At 40.3% G+C, this 12,059-nt stretch overlaps 1 protein-coding gene across 3 annotated transcripts in view; it reads right to left on the bottom strand.

Moving 5' to 3' along the window:
• Positions 1-522: 522 nt before the first annotated feature.
• The window catches only part of CDH13 (cadherin 13), a 692,714-nt gene continuing 681,177 nt past the window's right edge, over positions 523-12,059 (bottom strand). For all 3 annotated transcript variants that reach the window (XM_072980590.2, XM_078380491.1, XM_020801938.3), the window contains one exon: positions 523-2,969. In XM_072980590.2, the coding sequence (XP_072836691.2) occupies positions 2,962-2,969 (8 nt within the window). In that variant the 3' untranslated portion in view covers positions 523-2,961. The remainder of the gene's footprint in view (positions 2,970-12,059) is intronic.

Raw genomic sequence — 12,059 nt, 5'->3', positions numbered from 1 at the left:
CCCCCGACTGTGATAAGATTCTCATGTGTTATCAATGCATTTATTAAATCAGAGCCTACTGAATACAAGTCATTAGCTGCACAGCATAAAAGTCAACCAGTGTCAACATTAATTGCTCAAAAGGCAGAATACTCTTTTGGCATGATGCACATCTGGAGATCCTGCAGTCACAATTTTGTGGAATGACCAATTAGTACAATGAGAAGGCTCAAGTGAGGCACCTCCTGCTGAAGAGACCCATTTGCCCTCTAGCAAAAGAGTTGTTGTTGTTTAGTCGTTCAGTCGTGTCCGACTCTTCATGACCCCATGGACCAGAGCATGCCAAGCCCTCCTGTCTTCCACTGCTTCCCGGAGTTGGGTCAAATTCATGTTGGTAGCTTTGATGACAATGTCCAACCGTCTCATCCTCTGTCGTCCCCTCCTCCTCTTGCCCTCACACCTTCCCAATATCAGGGTCTTTTCCAAGGAGTCGTCTCTTCTCATGAGATGGCCAAAGTATTGGAGCAAAAGAGTAGAAAAATATAAATGTACGGTTGGATTTATTTAATGATTTGGAAGAGAGGGGAAAAAATGACTGTTGTAACAGAGATATGACATAGAAAGAAATACTTGAAACATACAGGAAATGTAGGTTCTGTTCAAATCCAACACATAATATACAGATGTGACATTATATTGCGTAAGAAAGCTCTGCAATTAAATCTTTAAATAAGCAACTTTATTAAAAGAGTCTAAGACACTTACCTTACCCATAATTACTGCCAAGTTCTATTAAAATCCATAGTCTGTCAAATAATATACTTTTTTTTGCTGTTACCCCCCTCCTTGTTATTAAAAAAAATTTGGTGTGAGCTTTGTGGATCATTTACAATTTATTAACAAGATGGCTGTCTTGATGATACAGTTAGAAGTTTTCTGTTACCTTACATGCTCACCAAATAATATACTTAATTTTTTTGTAAAAAAAAAGATTCATATTCATACATAATGAACACTCTTTATTCCTATAGCTTGCAAACAAGTGTGGTTACCTTGCACACATTGAAAAGGAAAAGGAAACAAAAATATCTTGTTAGTTTTCATCCAAAATTGTTTGTGTACCTGTGTGTGTATGTATGTGTATATACTATATTCAAAACAAATTGTATAGGTATATATTTATATAACCCCCCTTTTTTTGTCTAAGTGGCCAAGTGTCACTTCAATGAGAACCACATCTGCCATTTGAAAAACAGTTGATGGCAGCTGGGAGCCTAAATGCAAAATTCTTAATCCTTTACACTATATAAATTATTATCTACGTCACTGGTTCCCAACCTTAGGTCCCCCAGATGTTCTTGGGCTACAGAAATCCTGGTCGGCATGCCTAGTGTGAAGGCTTTGATTCCAAGAACATCTGGGGGCCAAAGAACGGGAATCAGCTATCTACATTAATGGTGGAAGATGGTAGAATATGTCATTATGATGTTGATGTCTAAAATAAGGGTACATTGGATTTTTCCAAGGTAATTTTGCTTCATCTCCACAGTTGGCCATGATGGTTAGGATTCACAGGATTTAAGGTCCAATAATATCTGGAGGATCATGGTTTCTGAATTCCTGCCACAAGACTCAAAACAGTTATGCCCTCCATTCTAATTACTGTATTATCATCATTTATTGATATATAGGGACTTACTCCTGGGTGAGATGGAGGCCTTATTTCTGGGCTGTACTATATTAGGCTGCAGGTTGAAGATTGGTTTGGTGAAATGCTTGTCTGTTAGAAAACATTCCCTCATTCAGAAAACCAGGATGTCCAGGGAGAGTCTCGAATGAAACTCTTCTTCATGGGCTTTGAGCTATTCCATATGGAGGACATTTCTACCATGGTGCACAAATATTCCATCTCATAAAACCTACCTGAAGCTTGCAGTGGGACATTCTTAACAAGCCAATGGCTGTGCTAAACTGGGGGGGGGGGAGGCCTTCCTAGGGTGTCTCAGCTATCCAAAGGAGCCGTTTTGTCAGGTCACTGAATAGTAGTGCCGGTCGGTCCTTTAGTATGTTAAGGCCACATTTAAAAAAACAAGTCAGAAATATTAGAGAGATGAGTCATCTGCTGATGCTGAATTTTAAATTTCTTTTTCCCAGCACATTGCAACGGTTGCTGTTCCTTCAGCTTCGACAGGATAGTGGGGAAATAAAACCATTCTTCTGGGTCAAGGGAAGAGTAGATGAATATACATCAAGTCAGACAGGATTGTGGTAGAAGACTTATTGTTTTTTTTAAAAAGCCACCGGTGTGGCTGTGGCACCTGTTACTACTGTCGTATGCAATCTCTGTTTGATTAAACCCTTGCACAGGGAGCCTCTACAGTGTTTGTAGCTGTTACTGGTTATCTGCTATGGTGCCCTCTATTCTATTCTCTGCCCCACCGACCACAAGCCTATGGTGAATGCCATACAAAAGCTAACCCTATTGTATATCTCTTCTCTCTCTATAAATATATATACATATACATACACTCATACATATACAAATACTAACCCACGGACAATTTTTTTTAAAACAGTTGAATAGCAACAAGTCAACAGAGAGAAGGGGGAAAATGAAGTCATTCTGTAATTCTGCTCCCAGAAGATTGGGTTCCAAGATGTGGTCTTTCTGTCTTCTTTTTCAACCCCTGGGCGGCGAGCGGTCATGTCTCAACCGCTGGTCTTCTGCAAAGACTCCATTGGTAAGCCAGAGCCAGGCTGGAGGTGTGTGTTTTGTTGTTGTTGGGTTTTTTTTTTTTCAAATACAATCGTGCAGCTGGGAGGATAGATGGCGTGAGGTCGCAAAGTGCCAACTCTGGAGTAACTGAGGCTTAAGAGGGAAGGAATCATAACAGTCAAAGGTGATCTTCTGATTGGGGGTGGTATTGTCCTTTGCTTGTCACCATGGCAACTCAGTAGACCAGCTTCAAGTGTCAGGAGTTGTTACAGACCTAAACGATGGATAGCAATGGATGGTTATTAGCAAGTGCATGGCATCTTTTAAATGTGTGTGTCTGTCTATCTTACACCTGTCTCCATATCTATATCTGTATCTTCCCTTCTCTTTCCAACACGAAAGCCTTGCTGACTTAATTGTTTACACATGGTTAAGCAATTCATGGGAAATTATCCACATTCAGAAGCAGTTCTTTGTGAAGAGTTAGGACCGGAAGCAGAATAACCCCCATATTAGGGGTGGCCAGTTTCAGTCTCAGAAACTGAGTGAAAAAGAAGTAGCAAGGGGATATTTTTGGAAGAGCGTGGCAGGAGCTGAATTCGGTTTTTCAATTCCCAAATCTATCTTTCTTTCTTTCTTTCTTTCTTTCTTTCTTTCTTTCTTTCTTTCTTTCTTTCTTTCTTTCTTTCTTTCTTTCTTTCTTTCTTTCTTTCTTTCTTTATTTATTTATTTATTTATTTATTTATTTATTTATTTATTTATTTATTTATTTGATTTCTACCCCACCCCCTAGACAGCGTCTACTCGGGGCGGCTTACAATTATCATAAAAACATCATGAACATTAAACAATTCAATCAATAATATAGTGTATTCAAAATAGGGAATAATAGAAAACGAGAAAATAGAATTCAAGCATTGACAGAAGGGAAGGCCTGCCTAAAGAGCCAAATCTTTAAATAGCTTACATGTGGCCTAAATCCTTATTCTTCCCTTTCACCATCATCAGCATCAGTGTCCTTTACAAGGTATCAAAACAAACAGTGGCTTTGGGTCCTAAAATGAACTGTGCAATGGATCAACTCACGTTACAGCCATAAACGGAGATGCAGGAAGCCATTTTTTAAAAAAAATTCTTAGGTTGTATCCACCATATGGAAGTTACAATCCCAAACAGAATAGGCCTCATTAGCATGCAAATAAATTCATAATTGTAGCCTGAATTTCCAGTGCTAATGGCTCTACGTGTGTGTCATTTAGTAGTAAACATACACAATCTAAAGGCACGGCAGCAGTGATTGTTACTTGTTTGCTAGATGGTTATTGCTGTGTGTTTTGAATAATTTGTTTCCCTTCCAGGCAAATTGGGCTTCGTATGGAATTTGATACAGCAGATAAAACATTTGTTGGGTAATTTTGCTGTGCTGTTACTCAAATCAAATTTGATGTTGAGTTCCTCTAACTAGGAAATTATGTGATTTACAAATACAGATTAACAATCTACCTTTTTTTTCTGCCTCAAATGTTCTGCTTTGCTTAACACTGAGTTTCTTTGAAAGACAAGGAAATTTTTGAGCAGAAAGATCTGAAACAAATGCTCCTCCTTTGTTCAAGCCAGAAGCGTTCCAGTCGTGCTTCTGGAGCAGAAGAATCAGCCACCAAGGAGGCCATCATTGACCCGGGGACAAGGGACTGTGTTTACAGCCCTCATGTTCTTTGGGGAGGTTCCTTTTGGGTCCTCCAAAGGAATGTTTACATGGCAACTATTTCTTCATTTAGGCTTAATTCCAATTGAGAAAAACCATGAGCAGCTGCTCGGCCTCTCTGGTGGGCTATCCTTCACATGACACTTAAGAGTAAGCTATTTATGCAAAACATGGACAATTTCATGCCAAAACTCTTTCTTGCCAATACTGAGTATGCTCTCAAGAGGACAGAAAATTTAATCATTCTCCTCAGCTTATATCATTCTCTTTGAGTTAGAGTATTTCAACGCCTATCATGAATACATCTCAAGGAAAGAAGGAATATACCTTAGGGAGGGAGACTAAATATTCAATGGATTGACTCACTCAGGAAGCCGTGGTCTCGGTTTTGCAAAACCAGAGCAAAGCTGTTAATAAATAGGCACCTTTGGAAGTAATTCATTCATAGAGTTGTTGTAAGACAGAAGTGATTTCATGGCATGTAACACCAACAAAACAAATGCATATTTGCATGTTACCTCCCTCCCTCCCTCCCTCTCACTCTATCACACAAAGTTTTTGATTGCTAATATGGTTAAATCTCACAAGCTGTCCGACTGTGATTCAGGACACGCACACACACCTCCCATCTATCCTGTCTTTGTCTCAGCACTCACAACAGAACAGAGTTGCTGTCTGCATCACCGCCTGCAACCCACAAGAGTCGTCCTTCATATTTTGTGAGGGCTCACCACTATTGTTATCTACAAAATAACAACAACAACAACTGCCCGAAATTCTTTTGGGATTTTACACCATTGTAACTCAAGCAGTGTGGACTCTGGAAGTGGATCACATCAGTTTAAGAAATCACTGCAGATATTACCGGTTGAGCACCAAGCCACACGAAAGCTTGCGAAACATTGTAATGTCTACAGAGAATCTTCATAGATATAATGTCTACAGTGAATTCTTAACTTGAGACAACTGACCTCCAGAAGTTACATTTTGAGGCCATTTAATTTTGAAGCCAAAGGGGTAAAGTTAATCCTTTGCTACTTCTGAAGTGCTGACTGGAAAAAGACTGGAAGAAGCACAATTAATGTGTAATTTGTAAATTGCATGTAACTTGTAACTTGTTACCTCCAAGCTCTGAGGAGAGAAAAAAAGAAACATGAAAGGCACAAAGTTATTTCTGTGGCAAAGTGAAGACTGATCAGCACAGGCTGAGTTTAGAAAACAAGGAGATAAATTGGCTTGGATTTTTAAAAATGATAAACTTGAGAGGACAAAACTGTGATTTTCTGTGCCCTCCGTGCCAGTGAATAAACAGCAAAAATTCGTCAGATAGATTAACTTCCGCAAATTATCTACTATTTTAGCTGCTTTAAAACAGTACGGAAAATGACTCTGCAGCAAAACATCTGACATTAATAAGCCACCCAGAGAAAGAAGCAGGTCTGTTACAGACAAGCAATTTAGCTCTGTCAAAACCAAGGAATATTGAACATTATTTTTCTCCTGGATATACACCACAGAAGACATCAAGTTTTAATCTTTTCAAGTGCTACTTTCCCCTCTGAGGAACAGCTGATAAAAAAATTGGATCACACAGTAGTAGCATTTCTGAATGATTAAGTATTTATGGTGCACAGAAACACTTATCTTTCATACTTATTCATCATTTGTATTTTTCTCTGTGTGTGCATGCGGATATAATATATATTGCTTATAGGTGTTTATCTATTTCTGGGATGCTATCAAAGAAGCACAGCTCCTGCACTTCATACATTCATTTCTTTGACATGCACTTAGAATAGGAGCGGAATACTTAAAATGCCTGATTCAGGAACTAGATTTAGGTGGGTTAGGGGAAACAGGCTTTCCTGCCCCTTTTTCCATAACAGTCACTCTCTGGATGATCTATGGTCTCTGTGGGAATAGCTGGTGGCTGCTCTTGAAAAAGAAAGAGGGATCTTCTGACTGTAGGACACATATGCTACCTAAAGACAGAATGGATCCAGTCATTCATTCAGCTCATCATCATCATCAAAAGGACAATGAACCCAGTAATCATCGACCCATTTACATGTCTTCCAACAATGCCCAAGCTCCTCAAAGGAGTACTTGCAAGATCAATATATATTTATTTAATTGAAAACTCCCTATACCCAACTGAACAGAAAGGGAATTTTAAGAAGTCAAGAGGCACAAAATATCAGCTGCTTATTGATAAAATGAGACTGAAGAATGCAAAAAGATGAAAAACAAATCTTAACATGGTTTGGATAGATTATAAAAAGGCATTTCACTCAGTGCCACACAGCTGGATTAATACCTGCCTAAATTTGGGGGGGGGGGGATTAGTAAAAATATTCAGAAGTTCATCAAGAAAAACATTGAAAAATTGAAAATGGCCCATGGTGAAGAAATTGGGGGAGTTAACATCAAAAGAGGAATATTTCAGGGAGATTCTTTATCACCACTGCTGTTTAACATCTCACTAATCCCCATGTCAATAATTTTAAATAAAACTGGCTTGGGCTACCATATTTTAGAACAAGCAGGAAAAATCAATCAACTGTTATACATGGATGACCCAAAATTATATGCAAAAAGTTCCACAGAGATAGAATCATTGCTAAACAGTGATTTGGGATCAACAAATATGCAGCTCTGTCTATACACTGTGGCACGATCCAAAAACTAGATGGAATAAAATGGCAATATTATAAAACCATTATCAAATGATAGAAATTATAAATCCCTTGGAATCCTATAAGCAGATAACATGCTGCACATAAAAAATTAAAGAACTGACAGAAACGGAATACATCAAAAGACTGCAGAAAATCTTAAAATTAAAATTAAATGGTGCAAATACAATCAAAGCCATAATCACATGGGCAGTTGCAGTAATTAGAAATCCAGCTAGAATAATAGATTGGCCCAAAATTTTTGAAGAATTGGATTAAAAAACATGCATCACACATTGCATTCAAGAAGTGATGTGAACAGATTATTGGAGTCTGGTGATTACTGCAAATACAGCAGGTAGTAGAGGCGGACAAAAGAAGCCTAAATGATTATATTAGTATGGGTAGAGAAAAAATACTTAAGGAGGGGGAAATGGAGAATATTTTGAAAATACCAGAAACAAAGGTTCTGTGTAAGAAAGAACAATTTGAAAATACATTCAACCGTTGAAAAAATAAACCACAACATGGACAACACCTGAGAAATATTGATGGAAAGCATGATCATAATTCAACATGGGCAGGATGAAAACTGGGGACCATTAAGAAAGAAACTGAAGGCTTGATTTTTGCTGGACAAGAAGAAGCACTCCAAAGCAATGTGGTGAAAGCTAAGGTCCAAGGAATTAGTGCTAACAGCGAATGTCAGTTCTGCTAAGAAAAAGATAAAACTGTGTCACATCTCATCTGTGAATGTCCAAATACTGTACAAACAGATTACACAAAAGTGGACATGATAATTTGTCAGCCTCCAAAAGCACATGGGAATAGCAAGTAGAAAAGGTGTCAGAAAATGAGGAAATATCTTGTAGGGAGTTCCAGATCCAAACTGATAAGACACCTTGAACATAACACACCAGACACAGTAGTAATAGAATGACAATAAAGAATTGGAAAAACTAACGAAATACAGAGACCTGGCAATTGAAACATCGCGCTTGTGGACGAAACACCCTTCAGTGGTCCTTGTAGTCATTGGGGCTTTGGGAACAATGTCAAGAAATTTCACACAGTATTACAGGCAGTTGCAGATCTCAGAAATCACACCGCCATCAGAGCTACAAAAACTGGCAATATTAGGAGTAGCATATACTATATTTTTCCACGTATAAAACAACACTTTTCCTTAAAATAATTAGAGTTAAATTGAGGGTCATTTTATACACAGTAGTAAGGCAAGGGGGGGAGGGATCAAAGCACTTTGATCCCTGCTTTCCCCCTCCACTTTCTTTGCAAAAAGTAGAGGGGAAAAGCAGCTTTTTGCAAAGAAATTGGAGGGGGAAAGCAGGGAAAGCACTTTTTTTTTCAAAGAAAGAAATTTTGGGTTAGAAAAGTGGGGGAAATGTCTTATACACAGGAATATGGGTGGTATATAAGCAGCATGCTTTGCTTTTTTGCTTTTATACTGCACCAATATTTAATGAGTACTTAGGTTTTTGGTTAAAACGTCTTTCTGTTATATAACACCAGTCAATGTTTTATGATTTTGGTTGACTGTATCTGGCATTTTTGAATAATAATAATAATAATGTGACCCATGCCTGGATTTTCTAGGGATAGACTACTCAGAAGTGGCTCACCATTCCCTTATTCTGGGGATGGTGCAGCTTGCCCAAGGCCACTCAGACTGGCTGTTTTCCTAGAAAATGCAGTGGGGAATCAAACCCCCACCCTCTGGCATTGCAGCCAGATACCTCGCTTGACTTTTTAGCCAGCTGCCATTCAACATACAAGACACCTTCTGATGATGAGGACAAAGATGATAGGTGGTCATAAAAATGAGGGGTTGGGTCATGTCTGATTGTTCCCAGTGAAGCAACCCTTTGTAGAACAATCTCCCTTAGAAGAGTGTCTTCTGTTCATGCAGGGCTTGCCCCAGCCTGCTCCTACTCCCAAAGGTAGCCCTATTGCTGGACCAAAAAAGGTGCCTACCTTTGGCACCAAGCGGGGTTGGGCCAGTTTGCAACCTCTTGATCACTGGGGAAGAGACGGCACCACACTGCAAGTCCAGAACACAAGCGGTGTCTCTGTCCAATCGCCCTCTTAGACGGGTTAATTAATACATCCGGGTCAACTTAAGTTCTCACCCATGCCTGTAATACTCTATCAGCCCATCCTGACTCAACACAGATTTTGAAGCTCCAGTTGTTAAAATGTGCCATGAGGATTTAGAGACCGAAAGGGAAATAAAAATGATGAAGCGTCTTAGGACTGCCAGGTTCATTGCTGAAAACGGGGTGGGGAGGTTACGAGGGGAGACGTTCTAGCAAGGAAATGTCCTCTCAGCTGGAAGGCTGGAGAAAATTAATAGATGGTTAAATACAAGAATATCTGGGAAGCTTATTTGCAGTCACACTCCTGACATTTCTGTGATATGCCATTCCCCCCGAACACCTGAGGCCTTTCACACTTAGTTTGACAAATTAATTTCCATGCAGAAGTCCACCAAACTCATTTAATCGCTTCACATCAAGTTTAGGCTCTGCCTTCTCACTTTCTAGTTTGGAGAGCGGAGCGAGGAGAGAGGGGGGAGTCGAGTGGTTCCCCCAGCACGGCCGTAGTCAGATTTTCACTCTTTGCAAACCTAGCGGGTCCTGAACTTCAAAAGGAAGCCAGAGTTCAAAAAGAGCCCAGCAGCTGCTTGGGCCGACGGCTCATTTCAAAACAGCTTCTCTTTTTTCTCCGGAATGGAAAAGCACATCTGGCTCCCAGATATTGTGGAAGGGGCATCTCTCCTTCAGCTCATTTCACCTTGCACCATCCTGGTTTGCGTGAAAGACAAACCACGCAGAGACTGCTTGGAACTGCGGCCGAGCGGTTATTTTTCTGTGGCTAAGCTGCTCACAGATGGCTGCCTGGAACACTGTCCTGCAGTTTTCCCTGTTGTTATACAGGGGATGTGACAGTAATTGCTTATTCTTGACAAAAGCAGGCTGTCTCGACACTCAACACGCTGAGAGTTCATTAAGAAATCAGAAGTCTGAGACTCAGAAGGGCAGCAATGAAAGCATTAAGAAAGATCATCATTTGTAAGGAGGCGTCACTGGAGACCAACACAAGATCATCCGTGCTCTTGTATTCCTGATTACGATGTCTGGGTTTGACAGCTGGACATTTAAGAAAGCTGATGGGGGAAGAATGATTTGGTGCTGGGTCATAGCTTTGCGGATGCTCTGGACTGCCAGAAAGATGAACAAGTGGATCCTAGAGCAAATCAAGCCTGAACTGTAACCTGGAGGCAAAAAAAATATTGGAACAGAAGCTGTCTTACTTTGGGCGCATCATGTGAAGGTAGGATATGTTGCAAAAGGCAGTCATGCCAGGGATGGTGTAAGGCAGCAGGAGAAAAAAGAAGTAGACCAGATGGAAAATGGGTCGATGCCTTAAAGGAAGCCACAGGCTTGAGTTTGCATCATTGCAAGAGCTGAGCAGAGCGGTTGAGGGCAGGACGTGTTGGAGATCGTTCATTCATGAGGCCGCCCATAAATCGAAGATGGCCTGATGGCACAAGACAACAACTGGTTCTTTCAAGAAGAAGAAGAAAAGAGAAGGAGTTAATTTGAAGAAACCATGTCCTTAGTTTGACTTGACTGGTAGTACTACTTTCGTGTGGGTGCAGCGCGCATAGGGGAGAATGAACTCTTTGCATCAGAGTGGCTGGTGCACATCTTAAGGGCTTGGCTAAGGAAAATCCATCTCCCAGCGAAGCATTATAAAGTTGGAAAAATCTGTATTCTGGGACCTGTGTACATGCACATCAGTGACACCCTGCGTGTGGTGGAAGATGCAGAGTAGCTCTACAAATAACTCTGTATCCCTTGTGGTAACAACAGCAGGAAAAGAAGGAGAAGACGCGGAGTATGCTCAAACTCCTACGGCATGGGAAGGACCAACTTAAATCCTTCAGGAGCCATTCTGTCATGTGCCATGAAACTCAGCAGATGGATCCTCACCAGGAATGTATGCCCTTATGGGCCTCATTCTTTCGGGCAAGGACAAGGAATTGCCACCTTCTCCCCCTCACCTGTGCAGGCCTGACAAGACTTCCTCTTTTCCTGCCTCAAATCATCCTTGCAGGGATAGGATTTTTTTTCCTGCAAAATCCCACCATTTTGCATATGTTAACTTCACAAAATGGCGATGGGCCCCCTAAGTTTCAGTGACAGTTTGAAGTCTTGAATTGGGTGCTTTGCATTTTTGTCCCGTCACCCCTCTCCTCAGGTGATTGCTTACATGTGCACATGCTTGGCTACTCCAGGGGAAAGGATTCTGCTCAAAACACAGACACCTTTAACGAAGAAATCAGAATAAAACTTTTGCTGTTGGCAGATGTAAACTTCCTCTTTGAGGCTTCTAAAAACTACAAGGATGAGGAAATTACTCTGAATTTTTTTTGCCTCCTGTCATATCCACAAACAAAAAATCTGGGCTCACTTTTCCAGGAATTTCAAAGGACATTTTCACCCTGGATATATTTTTCTTCTTTATCTAGTTAATACAGTTGGAATTTTGCCTCGCTTTTACTACAGGCAATAGCTGCATATGCTCCACTGCAGTTGTTCACTAGACCGCAGTTTGTCAGCACAGTTAAATTCACTCATTCATTCAAAAGAAAAGAAACGAAAAGAAATCCAGCCACAGATCATTTCAGTGACTTCCTGAACAGCCACATATTCCAGGACTTAGACAATAATGGTCTCATTTAAATGATAATACCAAGATGTCTCATTCTGGGAAGTGCTGCATGGCGGGGCTGTAGTCCCGCTAAAGACTCTTGCTCATTCCAGCAATTGATCCTCACTCCAGATTGTCAGCTATATGCACGCATCCATAAAATTTGTCTTAGGAAGCCAAAATTAAATAAATAAATAAAAACAATTCTCTTACTTGACTTAAGGATTTACCTGTAAGGCAGAAGTGTCTC

Source organism: Pogona vitticeps, chromosome 10 (genome assembly GCF_051106095.1).
Source record: "Pogona vitticeps strain Pit_001003342236 chromosome 10, PviZW2.1, whole genome shotgun sequence".
In the NCBI taxonomy this organism is placed as follows: Eukaryota; Metazoa; Chordata; class Lepidosauria; order Squamata; family Agamidae; genus Pogona; species Pogona vitticeps.
Note: the sequence above shows the minus strand (reverse complement) of the source record. Positions and strands in the feature narration are given on the sequence as shown.